Source organism: Chiloscyllium plagiosum, chromosome 33 (genome assembly GCF_004010195.1).
Source record: "Chiloscyllium plagiosum isolate BGI_BamShark_2017 chromosome 33, ASM401019v2, whole genome shotgun sequence".
Taxonomy (NCBI): Eukaryota; Metazoa; Chordata; class Chondrichthyes; order Orectolobiformes; family Hemiscylliidae; genus Chiloscyllium; species Chiloscyllium plagiosum.
This window is the reverse complement of record NC_057742.1, coordinates 3,978,526-3,999,606: the sequence shown is the minus strand read 5'-3', so window position 1 is coordinate 3,999,606 and position 21,081 is coordinate 3,978,526. Positions and strand designations below refer to the sequence as shown.

General features: G+C 42.7%; 1 protein-coding gene across 4 annotated transcripts in view; it reads right to left on the bottom strand.

The window, feature by feature from the left end:
• Nucleotides 1-21,081, bottom strand: part of igf2bp1 (insulin-like growth factor 2 mRNA binding protein 1) — a 165,683-nt gene that overhangs the window by 40,673 nt on the left and 103,929 nt on the right. For all 4 annotated transcript variants that reach the window (XM_043674802.1, XM_043674804.1, XM_043674805.1 and 1 more), the window contains 2 exons: nucleotides 7,687-7,735; nucleotides 5,570-5,621 (listed from right to left, as the gene is read on the bottom strand). In XM_043674802.1, coding sequence (XP_043530737.1) covers nucleotides 5,570-5,621; nucleotides 7,687-7,735 — 101 coding nt within the window. The remainder of the gene's footprint in view (nucleotides 1-5,569; nucleotides 5,622-7,686; nucleotides 7,736-21,081) is intronic.

Here is a 21,081-nt window from a genome sequence, read left to right as displayed (position 1 = left end):
TACACCAGCTCCTCAGCCATGTATTCATCTGCTCTATCCTCCTATTCCTGCCCTCACTAGCTCGTAGCACTGGGAGTAATCCAGATATTACTACTCTTGAGGACCTCCTTTTTAAATTTCTGCCTAACTCTCTGTAATCTCCCTTCAGAGTCTCAACCTTTTCCCTTCCAATGTCGTTGGTTCCAATGTGGACAATGACCTCTTGCTGGCCCCCCTCCCCCTTGAGAACATTCTGCACCTTCTCTGGGACAGCCTTGATCCTGGCACCAGGGAAACAACACACCATTCTGCTTTTTCTCTGCTGGCCACAGAAACGTCTGTCTGTACCTCTGACTACAGAATCCCCGAACACAATGACCTCTTGGAAGCCGACATAACCCTCGTTGCATTAGAGCCAGTCTCAGTACCAGAAACTTGGCTGTTCATGCTACATTCCCCTGAGAATCCATCACCCCCTACATTTTTCAAAGCAGCATACCTGTTTGAATTGAGTATATCCACAAAAGACTCCTGCACTAGCTGCCTACCTCTCTCACCCTTCCTGGAGTTAACCCGTCTATGTGACTGTATCTGAGACTTTGCCCCCTTCCTATAACTGCCATCCATTACATACTGCTGCTGTTGCAAATTCCTCATCGCTTCTGTCTCTCCAACCGATCCACTCGATCTGATAAGATTCGCATCCAACAGCATTTATGGCAGATATAATCCGCAGTAACCCTTAAACTCTCTTTAAACCCCCACATCTGACAAGAAGTACATATCACTGCAAAGGCCATTTTTTCTCCTTCACAATCTACAGACCCAGAAAATAACACCGTCTTATTCCTCTACAAACACTGCCCCAGGTTAAATTAATAGCTATGGCTTATATTTTAAGTTTAATCAAGAGACCTATTTCCGAAAATGTATAATCAAGAAAGAATGCACTATACTCACTACTGCAGTCTTTCTCTTGGACAGACTTAAAACAACAATTAATTTATCTGATTCTGTGCTGTGAACTTCGCCCAACAGTTCCTCCAAGATTAGTTGTGAATTTCAAGTGCTTAGACCTTGGTCAAATATTTGATCATTCTAAACCGCAATAGACCCATGTTTGAAGACCCCACCCGAGGGGCAATTCTAACCCTTATCTGCTTGTCAAGAGACTGCCGAGATCGGGTTAAACTCTGGTTTTATTGACTATCCAACTTTTACTCTCCATTGGAAGCCATTAGTAATTGAGTTAGTCAAAGATCATGCCCCATCCTCCCCAATCATCATCTTGGCTCACACAGATAGCATGAGTCTAACTACTGAAGAACTCCCACTCAGCCAGAAGTGAGAGACTAGAGGAAGGAGAAACAATTTAGCTGCTGGAGATTGAGTGCTAAATCTGGAATCAAGATAGACATGCTCAGATTCAGAGAAACGAGGCAGAGTGGGGAGAGGATTTTAAATCACAAACTGTAAACCATAATACCTTAATTCAGATAAGCAGGAGGATGGAAGAACTCACTCCTCTTTGTCTACCTTGGATTCCAGCGTCTGCAGTTTTTTTTGTCTCTATAATAATCAATGGGCTGAATGGCCTCCTTCATGCCAATAATAACTTCACCACAATGGGACGGATAAATAGGACGATGTTTGTAAGGTTCACTATTTGGATAAACTCAGCTCTGGGGAAGAAGCAAAATATTCTCTGCCTGATTTTGGAAAATATGAAAATCGCGCGAATGTTTTAAGTGTCAAGTCAGGAGGAAGGATTTGATCTAATTAAATGTCATTGTATCAGGCAGACCAAAGTGGTTGAGGATGGAAATTTGGTGGATTTTGTCCAACTTATATGTGGTGCTCACTAACAGATCATATTTACATCAGTTTATTTTTCTGTTCAGCCGCATCTCCCATGGCCAAAAGATACTGACAGAGTGAGCTGTCTATAAGCACTCCGTGTTCCTGGTGTCTTGTCCAAATATTTGTACATAACAGAGGGGCTGACAATTTGGGCATTGGGTTTTAAATTTCTTAGAGTCAGGGATCTTTCCATTTGATTGGAAAATAGCAATTGCGACTCCATTACCCAAACATTACATCCCTTTCAAAACACACGACTGTGCCGAATTACCTTGAATGTAGTTAAGTGCCGTGCTATAACACTTTTAATAATAACTTCTAATTTTTTTCTCCATGACCCTTAAGGTAACTGGCCTGTAGTTTCCTGTCTCTCTTCCTTTTGTGTAAAAATCCAAGGAGTTTAGAAGGGTAAAATATTCCCTGACCCAAACATATAAAGATTCTGAGCGGCTGAGACAGCCTACAGAAAGAAAGGATGTGTCCCATTGTGGGAGAATCTAGAACCACAGGCCACAGTTTAGAAATAACCCAATTCAAGACAGAGAAAAGGAGAAGTTATTCTCTCTGAACATTCAGCATCTTTGGAAATCTCTTTGTCCAAAGATAGAAGTAGCAGAGCCTTTAAGTATTTTAATGTAGAGGTGGATGGGTTCTCGATAAGCAAGAGAGTGAAAGATTGTCAAATGTAGGTTGAAGTGTGCAGTAATCAGAATTAGCCATGATCTGACTGAATGGAGGAACAGTATCACGGGGCCAAGTGGCCTACTCTTGCTCCACATTTGGCTGTTCCTAACAGTTGACTCTGATCATATACACGTCCCCACCCAAATTAATCTGAAATTCATAGCCACTCACATTCATTCAAACACACACCTACACTCATACGCACAGCCACATTCACACACGTTGAAGCATGCATACATTCGTTCAGCAGTCATCATCTCATATACAGCCATACTCACTCACAGTAACATCATCACTCACAGTCGCACTCATATACACACACACACTCTCACTCACAGCCACACACACACACACACACACTCTCACTCAGTCGCACTTGCACACACACACTCTCACTCACAGTCGCACTCGTACACACACACTCTCACTCACAGCCACACTCGTACACACAAACTCTCATTCACAGTCGCACAAGTACACACACACTCTCACTCACAGTCACACTTGTACACACACACTCACTCACAGTCACACTCGTACACACGCACTCTCAGTCATAGTTGCACTCGTACACACACACTCTCATTCACAGTCGCACAAGTACACACACACTCTCACTCACAGCCGCACTCATACTCACACACACTCACACCCGCACTCGTACACACACCCTCTCACTCACAGCTACACTCGTACACACGCACTCTCACTCACAGCCACACTTGTACAAACACACACACACACTCTCACTCACAGCTTCACCACATGAACACTCACTCATGCAGCCACTGACACACCCACTCTCATACACACACGGGAAGGATACAGACACAAAACCATATTCAGAAATAAAGATAGATGCAGTCTCATATGCTCACACTACATATAGATTTGTGTGTCCGTACAGACTGGACTCACTTTTTCCAAAGAAGGGGCACTCAAAGGCCACAAGCCTTGCTGATTTACCTCTCTGTCTGCAAACATATGAAGCCAATTCAAACAGCTCTCACCAGAGAAGGTAGGGCCAATCAGGGATAGCGTAGGGAACTTGTGCGTGGAGTCTGAGCAGATGGGGAAGCCCTAAATGAGTTTTTTGCTTCAGTTTTCACCAAGGAAAGAGAACTTGTTGTAAATGAAATCTTTGAGGAGCTGAGATACAGTCTTGACCAGATCAAGATTGATGAAGTTGACGTGCTGGAAATTTTGGAAAATATTAAGATTGATAAATCCCCAGGGCCAGACCAGATTTTTCCTAGGCTGCTCCGGGAAGCAAGGAAGGAGGTTGCCAAGCTGCTGGCAAAGATATTTCCCTCCTCACTCTCCACAGGAGTCATACCAGAGGATTGGAAGGAGACGAATGTTGTTCCTCTTTTCAAGGAGGGTAATAGGGAAATCCCTGGAAATTACAGACCAGTCAGTTTTACATCCGTGGTCAGCAAAGTTTTAGAAAGAATTCTGAGGGAAAGGATTTAGGACTATTTGGCAAAGCATAGTGTGATTAAAGGCAGTCAGTATGGCTTTGTGAGGGGCAGGTCATGCCTCACAAATCTTATTGAGTTCTTTAAGGAGGTGTCAAGACAGGTCGACAAAGGTCGAGCAGTGGATGTGGTGTACATGGATTTCAGCAAGGCATTTGATAAGGTTCCCCATGGTAGGTTCTTTCATAAAGTCAGGAAGTATGGGATAAAGGGAAATTTAGCTATCTGGATCCAGAATTGGCTGGCTGATAGAAGGCAGAGAGTGGTTGTAGATGGAAAGTATTCTGCCTGGAGGTCTGTGGTGTGTGGTGGCCCACAGGGCTCTGTTCTTGGGCCTCTGCACTTTGCACATTTTATAAATGACTTGGATGAGGAGGTTGAGAGGTGAGCTAGTAAACTTGCAGATGACACAAAGATTGGAGGTGCCGTTGATAGTATCGAGGGCTACTGCAGGCTGCAGCGTGACATAGACAGGATGCAGAGCTGGGCTGAGAAATGGCAGATGGAGTTCAACCTGGATAAATCTGAAGTGATGCATTTTGGAAGGTCGAACTCGAATGCTGAATATAGGATTAAAATCAGGATTTTTGGCAGTGTGGGGGAACAGAGGGTTCTGGGTGTGCAAGTACACAGATCCCTCAGAGTTGCCACAAAGTGGATAGGGTTGTTAAGAAAGTATATGGTATTTTGGCTTTCATTAACAGGGGGATTGAGTTTAAGAGCCGCAAGGTTTTGCTGCAATTCTACAAGTCCCTGGTGAGACCACACTTGGAATATTGTGTCCAGTTCTCGTCACCCCACTATAGGAAAGATACTGAGGCTTTGGAGAGGGTGCAAAGAAGGTTTACCAGGATGTTGCCTGGACTGGAGGGCTTGCCTTATGAAGCAAGGTTGAATAAGCTCGGACTTTTCTCTCTGGAGAGAAGAAGGAAGAGAGGAGACCTGATCGAGGTATACAAGATAATGAGAGGAATAGATAGAGTCAATAGCCAGAGACTTTTTCCCAGGGCAGGATTGACTGGTACAAGGAGTCATAGTTTGAAGATATTAGGAGGAAGGTATAAAGGAGATGTCAGAGGTAGATTCTTTACGCAGAGAGTTGTGAATGCATGGAATGTGTTGCCAGCTGTGGTGGTGGAAGCAGTGGCCCTGGGGACATTTAAGCAACTGCTGGACATGCAATGGATAGCAGTGAATTGAGGGGTGCATAGGTTAAGTTACTGTATTTTACTTTAGGATTAAACCTCTGCACAACATCGTGGGCCAAAGGGCCTGTTCCGTGCTGTACTTTTCTATGTTCTATGTTCTAAGCCTGCTTAATTCAGTCACACTCTAGCAAATGCAACCTATCTCAGAAACTGCAATGGGGTGAAATGAAGAGTGTGTCTGAGCTGAGAGATCTTACCAGGAGAGAAAGGGACACAATGTGTTCAACTCTTCAGTGACCTCATTATTGTTATTCTGCACTAACCCAGACTCAGAGTCTCAGATCAGGACCAGCAGCTGAAACAGGGCTGAGTGTGGATGGTGAGTTCATTTGTTCACTATTAAAGGAAGTGATCGCATACCTTGCTCGCAGTTTTCCACAGCTCCGTGTTGGGCTAGCAATCCATCCAATACCTGCACAACAGACACACCAGCAGTTAGTAAGAGTAGAGTGAAGGTGAGAGAAAACTAACCAACTGCACCCCAAAACCTTATTAGAAACATCACAATTTCCAAGCAGCAGGATGGTATTCAGCCCATCATGCCTATACTAGCTCTTTGAAATGATTTCAGCTAGAATAGGCGTCTGTCTGTGTTTCTGCATGTGTGTATGCAGGTTTATGAGCGTGTTTTATAGCAGCTCAACATTTGGAAGGGTGAAAAAGCCTCATAGTAATTATGTGCCTGTACATTTATGACTGTTCAGCATGTTTCAGGGTGTGCATATCTATCTGTGTGCATGTGTAAACGGGGGGAAAGGAGAGAGGGAAAGATAAAGAGAGAAAAGCTGGGTGGCACATTAAGAATTCCAGGATGGATTGTGCCCACTGGGTGGTAGGAAGAAGTTGATTGTGGTTTTGTCTGCACCATATAAAAGGGACACTGTTTGCAAAGTTATCAATGAGGGTGAGCCCAAGGGCAGCTCATTGAGTGTAACAAATGCATGACTTGCCTCTCGAGTTTTAAGGGAAGAGAGGAAGGGTACGTGCAACAACACGTAGTCTATGGGGAACATACTTGTCATAATTGGGCTCAGGTCTCTCAATGTAAACAGGCAATACCATCAGTTCAATTCACAGCATTTAATCATTGCTCAGGACTTCGCTTCTGCGAACTGAATTCAGGGGTTTATGTTGTTAAATCCTTTGTCCCAAGAAAATAGAAGCAAGATCTACAAACATAGAAAATACAGCAGCCACGCATCCGGAGAGAAAAGGAAAAGACAGCTTCGGCTTGCTCAAGGCATAACCCCACTCCCTCTCACCCCTCCCCACAACAATGCAAATAGAAACTGTGTGCATTTACTTCTATCATAACAAAGAGAGAAACTGCTGGAGAAACTCAGCAGGTCTGGCAGCATCTGTAGGAAGAAAGCAGAGTTAATGTTTCAAGTCCAGAGACTGTTGAGTTCTGATGAAGAGTCACTGGACTCAAAATGTGTCTCCCCACAGATGTTGGCAGCCTTGCTGGGTTTCTCCAGCAATTTCTGTTTTTGTTTCAGAGGTCTTTTACTTAATGAAATTGTGCTATGTTCACCCAGTCTCTGGACTTGGCATGTTTGAGTATAGCCACTTGACAACCATTGGAAAACCCAAGTCCTCTGAATGTTATATTTCAGAGATTACCAGCTCCTACATACATCAGATAGGTACAACAAGAAAGAAGAATTCATCACACCTCCATTATATCAAACAGCTCAATGTTATAAAAGATTGTCAGGGAGAGATAACATTGCCCATCTGCACACTGTGTATTGGCAAAGGAAGCTTGGGTTAGCAAAACCAAGTGATATTCTTCTAGATCACAAATGAAATAGCCCCAGTAATAAAAGAAAGTCTTAAACTAAAACAGAACATAGAACATAACAGCGCTCAATGTTGCGCAGACATAGGATTAGCTGAGGGTTTTCTTTCATCATATTAATTATTACATTAGTTCTCTTCTGCAGGTCATTTTACTGTTATAATTCAGTCCTTAACATACATTCACCTCCAAGTCTTTCATACTTACCTGACTTTGCAGATGGAACACAAAATGGGCCTGGCACCCTCTGGTGGCTAACAGCAAGTTTAATCAGTAAATAGGTAAAAGCTCCAGGTTCTACCACAGTAACTTAACTTAACTAGGATGATGGATTCTCGTGTGGCAATGATAGCACCCTGGCCTCTGAACTGGTAGGCCTGGGTTCAAGTCCCACATGCGTCAAGAAAAATATTTAACCAGGAGGGTGGTAAGGCCACTTAACTTTGACTCATTGCTATCCATGTCCTGGATGTTTGCTGAGGACAGTATGGAGAGAGCTATACTTTCAGTTTAAAAGAATAGAGGGAGTTTTATTCTGTATCTAACCCTGTGCTGTCCCTGTCCTTGATGAGGACAATGCAGAGGAAATGGAAAGGCAGAAAAGAAGCTAATGGAAGAAGACATTTAAACAAAAAGTTCCAAATAAAATAAGAAAATACATTATTTGGTTTCTTACCTCCCATTGCATATGTGGTGGAATATTCCGGATCTGGATCTTGCGACTTCTGTTAATGAAACAAATTCAATGGATGAATAAACACAATCCACTGCATGCTGGTAAGTGAACGGCAAAAATATGTGTCTGCTGATATCCACTGTCCACCTGAATATTAATAAATCCATTTAGATAATGAAGAAGTGACTTGCATTAATTGCAAAATATCCAACAGAACTGTACATTATAATTGTCCAATTTAGTGTGTTCAACTGCCCAGTGGCCCATTGATCCACTTTCTCCAAAAATATACTCTATTCATAAAATTTGCAAAAGTACATCCAAAATGTTTCAAACGTAATTTCAAAGTGCAATAAAATTCAATGTTTCTCTGTACAACATGTTACACTCTTGAGGAATCCCAATACAATTGCAATATTCCTGATGTTAAGAAGGTACATGCCGTATCAGCCATTCAACCCGAGGGGTCCTACATTCACAGGCTGACCTAGACTCCAGATTGGGTCGTGGTCCATGTGCCTGCATCAGTAGCTGAGCATCCCAAATCCCTTTACAGGGGTAAGACTTCAGACTTTAAGATCTGGACGTTTTCTTACCTTTTGGCTCTTTTTTGTTGTCTTTTTCAATTCTGATTTTGTAATCAATATGGCGCCAGATAATGGCAAGTACACTTTTCATCACATTCCTAAACTTGAGTACGCAGGACAATAAAATCTAATCCCAATTGTAATTCCTGCCCCTCAGATGTTCATTGTGCCTTTACTTGTTGTTTACAAAAATACGCTTCATTCATATAATTGGTAAAAATTCAGTACAAAACATTTGAGCTTGAATATTACAATATTTGCAGGAAAATTCAACTTGTGCCTGTAAAGCATGTTGCATTTGATACTATTGTATTGGACTTACTATTTACAACATACATTCCAAGTTAGGTATATAGCCCAAAGGTGAACATACTTTAAAATTGGAAATTACAAAATGTGCAATAGACATAAACACGTCTGTTCACCACATTTCACTCAAAGGTGCCTCAGTACAGGAAAGGTGGATTGTCCATGCTAAATTGACCACACCTTCTCTTGGTTCAGAAGATTGCCCAGGGACATGTAGGTTAGGTGGAATAGCCATGGGAAATGCAGGGTTACAGGGATAGGGTAAGGCGGGGTGGGGGGGTTGTGTGGAATCTAGGTGGGATACTCCTCGGATGGTCGGTGTGGGCTTGAAAGGCTGAAAGGCCAGCTTTCACACTGTAGGGATTCTACAATTCTATGAAAATAGCTGCCCATCTATAGGACATTACGTTCATATTTAGTGCTCAAGAAACTCTGTTAAACACAATACTTTTACAAAGAATCAATGTAGTATTGTTGATTTCAGGTGGAATTCTTCTGCATGCAATTGATGTGGCAAGTCCATTTGGGAAAATAACAAATATAAAAATGTATCAAATTGCATTTCAAGGTGGGACGGGTGGGCTTAGCAGAAAGACCATCCGGTTAAAAAAAAATCTGAGAGATCCAGAGTTGAAGCTTCTGGTTGTGAATTGTGACAAGAGTTGAAAACTGCTCAGCCTTCAGACCTTGTCAGAAATGGTTAATCCATCAGAATTACTGGTTAACTGGTTCAGAATGGTAGGAAGGCAGGCTGCTTGGTCGTAGCTGATTCCATTCTTTCTCGTTCATGTCAGGGAGTGTGTGGGCAAGTCAGCCAAAACAAAGCATTCAAAGAACCCGCACTTCAGCCACAAAAGAACTGCATGTGGCTCAGGGGACGCCAGCAGGACTCCCTGGGTCCCGCATATTGATACCAATAGGCAAAATAAAACCTGTGGTGGCACTAGCAGCTTAGTTTAACTCTTCAGCTCACTACGTTACAACATCATTTAATTGGCTGGAAATTGCTTCAGAATGCCTGGAGGTTGTAATCAGTGTAAGGAAAAGCAAGTCTTTCTTTGTTTCTGGTTAAGAACATACCAATATTTTCTAGGATACAGGAACATACATAAAGAAATAACTAGTTCCAGAATTGTGCCCTTCACCACCTCAGGATATCCTAAAGTACTTGAAAGAATTTTTGAAGTATGTGGTCATTGCTGTAATGTAGGAAATGGTTTCAGAGATTTGAGCACTCCCACAGTTGGTAATATTACGAACAGATCATAATGTTTAATTGTTGATTGAGAGATATTTATCAGACAGGATACCAAGGAGAATACCATGGTTTCTTCAAGATAGCACCAAAGGATCTTTTGTTTCATCTCAAAGAGAACAGGAAGAACCTCAGTTTAACATTTCCTCAAATAGACCATATCTCCCAAAGTGTAGCCCTCCCTCAGTACTGCATTAACCTAGATTTTATACTCAAGTCTCCACAGTGGGACTTGAACCTACAATCTTCTGAACCAAGAGAAGGTGTGGTACAGCTGATCCAGAACAATACTGTCCCTAAAAACCAAACAATTGCGGAAATCAGAAACAAAATCAGAAGTTGCTGGAAAAACTCAGGAGGTCTGGCAGCACCTGTGGAGAGAAAGCAGGAGTTAACAGCGAGTTTCAAGAAGATTTGTAGCTCGGATTGAGGTTCTGGATGTAAGTTTGCTCATTGAGCTGGAAGGTTCATTTTCAGACATTTCATCACCATACCAGGTAACATCATCAGTGAGCCCCTGGTAAAGCCTTCAAAACATCTGAAAATGAACCTTTCAACTCAGCAAGCAAACTTACATCCAGCAGAGTTAACTTTTGGGATCCAGTGACCTTTCTGCTTTCTCTGCACAGATGCTGCCAGATCTGCTGAGTTTTTCCAGACTTTTATGATTTTGTTTTAAAACTGTTCCTACTCTGGCGTGATCTTCTTATTCCAAATTATTGGAAAAGATGTATATACAGCCAGGTTCAAATCTCAGGCAATGGCTAAAGTCACCTTGTTGCAGAATGTGTTTGTGTGAATGCGTGAGTATGAGTGTATGTAGGAATCTGTGTATGTGTGCCTGTGTGTGAGAGAGGGAGTATGTGTGTGTGAACGTATGAGAGAGTCAGAGTACGTGTGTGAGAATGAGTGAGATATGCATTTATGTGTTTGTGCGTGCGTGTGCGAATGTAAGAGTGTGTGTATCTGCGAGTGTATGTCTGTGTTTGTGTGTGAGTGTGTATCTGCGAGTGTATGTCTGTGATTGTGTGAGAGTGTGCGCGGGTGCACGCTTGTGGGGTATCCATGTGCATGTATGTATGTGAGAGTATGTCAGTATGTTGTACATCTGTGTTTGTATGTCTTTCTATGTGTTTGTGGAAGTGTATCTGTGTGTTGTGTTGTGTTTGTCTTTTGTGTGTGTGAATGTGTTGTGTGTGGATGTATGTGGACATTCCAATCTCAAGTTTTCTGATCGAGTCCCTCCATTTACAATGGGATTTCCGCCAAGTGTTTAATTAAGTGGAGAAGGCTGTGAGTCGCATTGTTTTATTTATTGATTTTTTTTACCCTTACTAATACAGTTCCTCCTGAATCCAGTTAAAGGAGGCAACACAAGCTATGTAAAAACCTCGTCTAGTCATCAGCACTGACTGAGCACTGAACCCAAGAGCTCTGTGGTCTCTTATGCTTTAATACCAGATCACTGAGTCATGAATGTGGGCATCAACTGCTCCATGAACCCTGCACTGTTAACATTAACCCTATTTCCAATGGCCATGGAGTTCTCCCCAGGAATCTGGCCAATGCTTATCCCAAACCAACACCTAAAACCAGATTGCTAAGTCATTGTGTTTATGAGATCTTGCTATGCACAAATGGGCTGCAATGTTGCCTACTTCTCCACAGTAACTACACTTCAACCAGTACTAAATTGGTCTTAGAGCCAAAGACTTTCTGACATATCACTAGAGAGTGCCAATGTCTCGCAAGGAGAACCTGATTTTATAGACAATGATGTACCATGTTTAAAGGTGTTAAATAAAGGTAAAAACATGTTCAGGTACTGCTCAGGAACATTATCAAACAAAAATTGACTCTGAACCATGACTGTACTTGCTAGACAATGGCACTCTCGGGTGATATGTCAGAAAGACTTTGGCTTGCTCTTTTTGCTGAGGATAATTAAACAACTTCCCATCTGAACATATCATTAACTGCCTGTTAGTGATGCAAGCTGTCAGTGGGACAACGATGCTGGGTATTGACTAAGGAAGGACTTGCAAATATATAACATCTGTCATGACCTTGGGCCTTCACAATCCACCTTATGTCAGTTAAATACTGCTTGAAGTGTAGTTACTGTGGAAACGTAGGGAATACAGCAGCCCATTTGTACACAGCAAGATCTTATAAACAACAACAACTGAGCACTCTGTTTTCAGGTCTCACACTTGAAGCATGGCATGCTACTGGACACAACTGTGAAAGCTACTGCTGCCCTTTGTAAACTCAGTTTAGTTTTTGCCCAGATATTTAAATGACTGTGAATGTAATATTTCTATATAATAGCATTCTATAGTTAACATCAGTTGGAGTCTTTAATGCACAATATCCACACTCAATTTCTTATGTTAGGGGAGCTAACATCAGTGTTGCCACATTAGAGAAAATACCCTGTCGAAGGTAAAATTACATCATGGCTAACAGTGGATGCCATCAATAAAGAAAACTCCAATATCCCGATGGCCCACAACTGGAGGACTGCATACCGAGGAAGTCAATCCGGGTATTCCCCAACAGGAAACCCTGGATGAATCAGGACATACAGAACCTGCTAAAAACCAGGCATGAGGCCTTCAGATCAGGAGACCCACTCAAATATAAGGAATTCAAGTATGACCATCGCAGAGCCATTAAGACAGCCAAGGACCAATTCCGATCCAAACTGCAGACCTCGACAGACACCCAGCGACTATGGCAAGGACTGAATGACATCACAGGTTCTAAAAAGAGACAGTGCAAGATAGCAGACAATGACACACCCCTTCCAGATCATCTCAACGCCTTCTATGCTCACTTTGAGCAGAATTTTGGCAGAGAGATAACACCTATTTCAACAAGTCCTGACGAACCTATCCCAACAGTCACTGCATCAGAGGTCAGATCAGTTTTCCTTCATGTGAATCCAAGGAAAGTGATGGGACCAGACGGCGTACCAAGCCGTGCACTCAGAGCATGCACAGATCAACTGGCAGAGGTCTTCTCGGACATCTTCAACCTCTCCCTGCAGCAGGCCACTTTCCCTGCCTGTTTCAAGAGGCCAACATCATCCCTGTGCCTAAGAAGGCTCATGTGGCATGTCTCAATGACTACCGCCCAGTGACCCTACCTTTGGTGGTCATGAAGTGCTTTGAAAGGTTGGTCATGGCATTAATCAACTCTAGCCTCCCCACTACTCTTGACCCACTCCAATTTGTCTATCGGACCAACAGATCCACGTCAGATGCCATATCACTTGTCCTTCACTCCTCCCTAGAACATCTTGACACCAAGAACAGCTACGTAAGAATCCTACTCACTAACTACAGTTCAGCCTTCAACATTATTATCCCCTTGAGACTGATTATTAAACTTAGTGATCTCGGACTAAGCCCCACTCTCTGCAACTGGATCCTCAGTTTCCTGAACCACAGGCCACAATCAGTGAAGACTGGGGACAATATTTCATCCTCACTAACATCCAACACTGGAACCCCCCCACGGGTGCGTATTCAGCCCCCTATTGTACTCACTGTATACCCATGACTGCGTCGTCAAATACTGGACTAATGCAATTTACAACTTCGCTGATGACATCACCATAGTCAGTTAAATCTCAGATGGTGACGAAACAGACTACAGGCAGGAGGTGGAAGCCCTGAAAAAATAGTGCACTGAGAATAACCTAGCTCTCAATGTCGGCAAAACCAAGGTACTCATTATTGACTTCAGGCAGGATGTTACTCATACTCCTCTATACATTAATAGCATAGAGGTGGAACGAATAGAGAGTGTCAAGTTCCTGGGAGTCGTCATCAACAACAAGCTTTCTTGGATTCTTCATGTGGACGGTCAATTAACAACTACCAGATAAACTTCTTCAGATCCATTTACTCTGCTCACAGAGTTCATACTAATCCAGAGAAAATCAAGAACGTTAAACAGATGCCCACACCACAGGTTTTTCAATTTCCTCTCACGGGATACTCACAGCTTCATAGACAAGCTATCTCTGCGGAGAAATTTGCTCAAGGAGGATGTCTCAATGGATGGCAAGACTACCACCAATTTATTTTTTATTTCCTTAAAGAGGTTCTGTCAGCAAAATCTTACCAACTGCAATACCAAGGCCTCAGAAAAGTCATGATTCTCAAACTAAATGCATTACAATAAGACTCAGTTGTGGTTCTATCGCAAGCTGAGAAACCTACTGTTTTTCATTTGAAAACCTTGCCACCTGGATATGGCAACAATTCCAATATAGACCACGAGGCATCAGCTCTGGTATTTGGCATCAGTTGGTTTCATATGTACTTATTTGGCAAGAAATTATTATTGAAACCGATCATAGGCCGTTGGAAATGTTAACAAGTGCACCCACTGTGTTTTTATCATTTTCTTGTCAAGGTGGAAGGATGTGACTTTGGAATGGAATCAAAGCCAGATACCAAGGTGATTCTGCCTGACACAGGCAGCAAACTACTCAACCCACATGAAGATCAGGATATTTCTTTCGATCTGCAAGTTGAGGCTATAGACCCTGAAGCTGAAGGCCTGCTCACAGTTGATCGGTTACACTTAGGTACGAGTCAGAGTGCACGGTTGTAATCAGCAACTGCTGAGATGAGCAACTGGAAGAGATGCAAAAATATCATTATTGAGCTACAGCCTGACAGCATTGAATAAAGCTACCTGAGCAGGTGTGCTCAGGTCTGCCTTACACAAATAGACTTTTGGTACATCACAACAAGCCAACGAGTGCTAATATCAAAAGCTTTACACCAAGATAATGTATCCAAGTTACACTAGGGACACATGGGTATTGAACACACAAGACAGATAACATGAGAGTCTTGAGTACTGGCCAGAGAGGAATGATGATATTCAACACCTTATGAACACAGGTGAACTAAGCCTGGTGTCTCACCTCCTGCACTGGAGGAGGTTTCTTCTTTCAAACGATGTCCCATCCATTCCTTGGACAAATGCAGTGACAGACCTTTTCACAGTACATGGGAAGATTACAGCCAATCAGCACACAATCAGCACGACTATCGCTGACATGATCACTGCTATGTTCAGCTTATTTAGCGCCCCAAACTGACAGAAAATGGGCCGCAGTTTACTGACAAACTATTTCAAGGAGAGTGTGGAGTGAACCACATCACATCATCCCCCCTGCTATCTATGCTCAAACTGTCTGTGAAGACATATGGTACACATTATCAAATCAATGATCGTTAAATGTGGAGCAACAAAGCAAACATTTTTGCATTGCATTGTTGCATTTTTTGTGCAACATCGTTGGAGATGGGATTACCATCTTGAGCACAACTTGTGCTTGGAAGGTAAGTGCGGGCAACCTTACCCACAATTAATTGCTTAACTATTCTGAGCCACAGGATAATCTTCTTCAAAGACAGAGGTAGAGAAGAGATACACAATAAGCAAATAGCAAGAGTCAAAAAGTGCGGTGCTGGAAAAGCACAGCCAGTCAGGCATCATCTGAGGAGCAGAAGAGTTGACATTTCAAACATAAGCTCTTCATCAAAAATGATGAAGAACCTATGATCAAAACGTCGACTCTCCTGCTCCTTGGATGCTGCCTGACCGGCTGTGCTTTTCCAGCACCGCACTTTTTGACCCTGATCTCCAGCATCTGCAGTCCTCACTTTCTCCTAGCAAGCAGAAAGACAACCACCAAAAGTAAGTGCTGTTCAGAGATTTTAAGTTAGAAATCCAAAGACATTTACTTGGGGGTACTAGCATGGATTTCCAAGATATCTAACTAGCCCAGATCTTGCAATGTCATTGTTGATGAAGGTGCTGTATTTTGAAGGAACAGAAGCCAGCTCAGACCAATGGATCAATCATGCGTAAAGAGTGAACAGGACACTCTGATGATGATTGTGCGATAAAGTTGAGTAATGGCAACCAGCAGCAAGACAACCAATCTGTCAACAAGTGCAACAGAGGATATCGTCTACCTCTCTGGATGAGTAGACAACTAGATTCTAACAAGTTGTCAAGCCTCCTAAGCATTATACTGAAGTTTAATACTGTCATCTGAAATGTTTATCTGAAATGTGTTTTATCTGCTTATATAATTATCAAATTGACAATATGTACTGATGTATAATGTATACTTCCGTTTGGACTAAGTTTCCACCTTCGGACAAGGGGGATGCTGTGATCTTATGATAATGGAAACCTAAGTGAGCAATGCCTCATCAGGTACAAAGAACTTGTTGGTGAAAAAAAAATCAGTGTGTGCTCTTTAGGGGCTTACATAGTTTAATTTGTACAAGGGGTAACCATTTTCTATCTAACTAGAACAGAGTTGTGGAGCAACAGGATGTAATTATTTACAGGGTACCAGGATTGCCCATACATTACTACAGAGACCATTGGATGCTGTAGCCTTAAATCCATGATGGAAATGTGTTGCTGGAAAAGCGCAGCAGGTCAGGCAGCATCTAGGGAACAGGAGAATCGACGTTTCGGGCATTAGCCAATGCCCGAAACATCGATTCTCCTGTTCCCTAGATGCTGCCTGACCTGCTGCGCTTTTCCAGCTTTTCCAGCAACACATTTCCATCTCTGATCTCCAGCATCTGCAGACCTCACTTTCGCCTTAAATCCATGTCCCATCAAGACCTCATGACATCATCGCACTGGGGTAGTTATTGAATTCTGTAAGACAATAAGATATAGGAACAAAATTAGGCCATTTGGCCCATAGTGTCTGCTCCACCATTCAATCATGGCTGACAGGTTTCCCAACCCCATTCTCCTTCCTTCTCCCCGTAACCTTTGATCCCCTTACTAATTGAGAACAATTCTACCTCTATCTCAAATATATTCAAAGACTTGGCCTTCACAACTTCCTGCAGCAATGAGTTCCACAGATTAACAACCCTGTGGCTGAAACAATTCCTCTTCCGTCTCAATTCTAAAGGGTCATCCCTTCACTCAGGCTGAGTCCTCAAGCTCCAGACTGTCCTACTTTTCCTTATTACTCATTCACAGGATGTGGGTGTCACTGGCTAGGTCAGCATCCATTGCCCATCCTGAATTGCCCAGAGGGCAGCTTACAGTCAACCACATTGCTGTGGGCTTGGAGTTACGTGTAGGCCAGACCAGGTAAGGAAGGCAGTTTCCTTCTGTAAAAGCCATTAGTGAACTGGATGGGTTTTTCCTGACAATCAACAATGGTTTAATGGTCATCAGTCGACTTTTAGTTCTTTTATTGAATTCAAATTCCACTAGTTGCCATGGTGTGATTCAATCCCAGGTCCCCAGAACATTACCTGTATCTTCATATTAATAGTCTAGCAAAATACCACTAGGGCACCACTTTCCCTGTGCAAAGGAAAATCCCAATCTTGGAAACAACATCGCCATGTCCACTCTATCCAAGCCCCTCAGTATTGTATAAGTTTCAATCAGATTCCCCTCTCATCCTTCTAAGTTTCATCGAGTGCAGATCCAGAAAGTCCTCAACCATTCCTCATATGACAAGACCTTCATCTCTGGGAGCGTTCTTGTAAACCTCCTCAGAACCCCCTCCAAGGTCAGCACATCCTTCCTGAAATATGGGACCCAAAATTGCTCACAATATTCCAAATGAGGTCTGACCAGAGTCTTATACAGTCTCTACAATACATCTCTGCTCTTGTACTCTACGCCTCTCAAAATAAATGTTAACATTGCATTTACCTTCCTAACTATTAAGTGAATCTGTACATTAACTTTAAGAGAATCCTGAACTAGGATTCCCAAGCCCTTTTGTGCTTCAGATTGATAAAGATTTCCCCCATTTAGAAAATAGTCTACACCACGCTTCTTCCCAAAGTGCAGAACCTCACCCATACCCACACTATATTCCATCTGCATCTTCTTTGCCCAGTTCCCTAGTCTGACAAAGTCCCTCTTCAGCCTCACTTCCTCAACACTACCTGTCCCTCGACCTACCTTTGTGACATCTGTAAACTAGCAACAGTGCCCTCAGTTCTTTCATCAATTATGCAATTTCAAACGGTTGTCAGACTAGAGGTTAGAGGGTTAGGGAGGAAATAGAACCTGGAAGAATGTGAAAATAAGGATAGGAATTTCACCTAATCCTTTCAATAATCACCACTCTGAATCCCTGAGACTAACTTAGAGTCATAGAACCGTACAGCATGGAAACAAACCCTTTGGTTCAACTCGTCCATGCTGACCAGATTTCCTAACTTAGTCCAATCCCACTTGCCAGCATTTGGCTCATATCCCTCTAAACCCTTCCTATTCATGTACCCATTCAGATGCCTTTTAAATGTAATTGTACCAGCCTCTACCACTTCCTCCGGCAGTTTATTCCAAAGACACACCACTCGCTGCATGAAAATGTTGCCCCACGGGTCCCTTTTAAATCTTTCCCCTCTCACCTTAACCCTATTCCCTCTAGTTTTGGACTCCCCAACCCTGGAGAAAAGTCTTCGATTATTGCCCCTATCCATGCCCCTCATGATTTTATAAACTTCCATAAGGTCACCCCTCAGCCTCCAACACTCCAGGGAAAATAGCCCAAGCCTATTAACCCTTTGTCTATAGCTCAAACCGTCCAACCCTAGCAACATCCTTGTAAATCTCTTCTGAACCTTTCAAGTTTCACAACATCCTTCCTATGGCAGGGAGTCCAGAATTACACAAAATATTCCAACGGTGGAATATTCTAACCAATGTCCTGCCCAGCTGCAACATGACCTCCCAACTCCTATACTCAACGCACTGACCAATAAAGGCAAGTATACCACACACCTTCTTCACTACCCTGTCTCCCTGTGACTCCACTTTTAAAGAAATATGAACATGCACTCCAGGGTCTCTTTGTTCAGCAACACTCCCCAGGACCTTAGCATTAAGTGTATAGACCCTGCCCTGATTTGCCTTTCCAAAATACAGTACCTCACATTTATCTGAATTAAACTCCATTTGCCACTCCTCAGCCCATTGGCCGATCTGATCAAGATCCCATTGTACTCTAAGGTAACCCTCTTCGCTGTCCACTACACCTCCAATTTTGGTGTCATCTGCAAGCTTACTAACTATACCTCTGATGTTCAGATCCATATCCATAAATGATGAAAAGCAGTGGACCCAGCACCGATACTTGAGGCACTCTATTGGTCACAGGCCTCCAGTCTGAAAAACAACCCTCCACCAGCACCCTCTATCTTCTACCTTCAAGCCAGTTCTGTACACAAATGGCTAGTTCTCCCTATATTCCATGTAATCTAATCTTGCTAACCAGTCTACTATGAGGAATCTTGTTGAATGCCTTACTGAAGTCCATATAGATCACATCCAGCACTCTGCCCTCATCAATCCTCTTTGTTACTTCCTCAAAAAACTCAAGTTTGTGAGACACAATTTCCCACGCACAAAGCCAGTTTGACTTGTTGGGCTGAAAGGCCTGTTTCCACACTGTAGGGATTCTATATACAAAAACATTACTCCAGATGCTAACCACTCACTGTGTGAAAAGTCGATATGATATAGAAACTAGAAGAGCATGCCATTCAGTCTGTTGATTCTGTTCTGCCATTCAATAGGATCATCTCCCCATATCCTGTGATGCCCTTAAAAATCCAGAAATATATCTATATCTTTATTGAATGTATTCAGTACCTTGGCCTCCGCAGCCTTCTGAAGTGCAAAATTCCATAGGTTCAATACTCTCCGAGTGAACAAAAGTTCCCTCATCGCAGTCCTAAATGGTCTATTCTGTAAGTCGAGGCAGTGTCCCCAGTCCTCCATTCCCCACCAGGGAAATCATTCTCCCTGCATCTAATCTGTCCAGTCCTGTTAGACCTTTATACATTTTAATCACATCCCTTCTCATCACTCTCGTGAATACAGTATTCAGGGACTCATTTGTAACGTGACCCTACCACTGACCCTACTGGCATGGTGGCTCAGTGGTTAGCACTGCTGCCTCACAGCGCCAGGTTCAATTCCAACCTCGGGCGACTGTCTGTATGGAGTTTGCACATTCTCCCCATGTCTGCGTGGGTTTGCTCCGGTTTCCTCCCACAGTGCAAAGATGTGCAGGTCAGGTGAATTGGTCATGTTAAATTACCCATAGTGTTAGGTGCATTAGTCAGAGGGAAATGGGGTTTGGGTGGGTAACTCTTCAGAGGGTCGGTGTGGACTTGTTGGGCCAAAGGGCCTGTTTCCACACTGTAGGGAATCTAATCTGGTGAACAAAGGACACAGACAACTAAATATCTCAAAGTAATATCTCACACTGAATTTCTCAGCTTTGTATCCTTAAACTTATACTCCCCGGAAGGCCTTCCAGTGTCAACCACTTAGCCATTTTGTCTAACAGAAACCAATGAAACGAGGTCTGTTAATGTGCCCACTATTTTAGGGCAGTGGTATTACAAAGATCAGTTTTCTTGTGGACTCATTTTGTTCCTTTGAAAATGTTTCTGGAATGTAATGTTAGATTGGTGGGTGCACTCTGCGTGGGTGATTCTGGCCCAGGATATAGACCCAACCACTAATAAGCATGGCCAAACCCAGTTTTAGAGTGAATCACTGCTGCCTGATGTCTGTTGATCCTTGTTTGTTCACTAAGTATCGTGAGAGTTTCTAACAACTGACAGCTTTGGTTCCAACCAACCGAGAACCAACAGTGGGATATGTAGCATGGTGGGAGTGTTGCTGGACTGGAAATCCAGAAATAATAAAATCAGAAAGTGTTGGCAACATTCAGCAGGTGTGGCAGTTTCTTGCTTTCTGAACTGGAATCAGATTGGTCTCGAACTGTTAACTGTTTTTCTCTCTCCACAGGTGCTGCCAGTCTTGCACAGTCTCTGGATTGATTCCTGTTTTTACTTAAAATCTCCAAAATCTGAGAGCGTTTGGCTTTTATTTTAGTAACCCACAGGCCTGGAGTAATGACACAAGTTCAAATCCTCCCACCACAATTGTGGAACTTTATTGCAATAATTTGGATTTTAAAACCTATATCAGTTACAAAGACCAAGTAACGATGTGATAATTGTTTAAAACCTCATCAGATTCATTAATCCCCTTCAGGAAAGGAAATCTTCTGTCCTTTCCTAGCCTGGTCTGTACGTGGTTTCAGACACACAGAAATGTGGTTGACTTTTGACTGCTTTCTCAATGTCATATAGATTAATTTCAAGAATGACTACTTCTTAGGGGCAA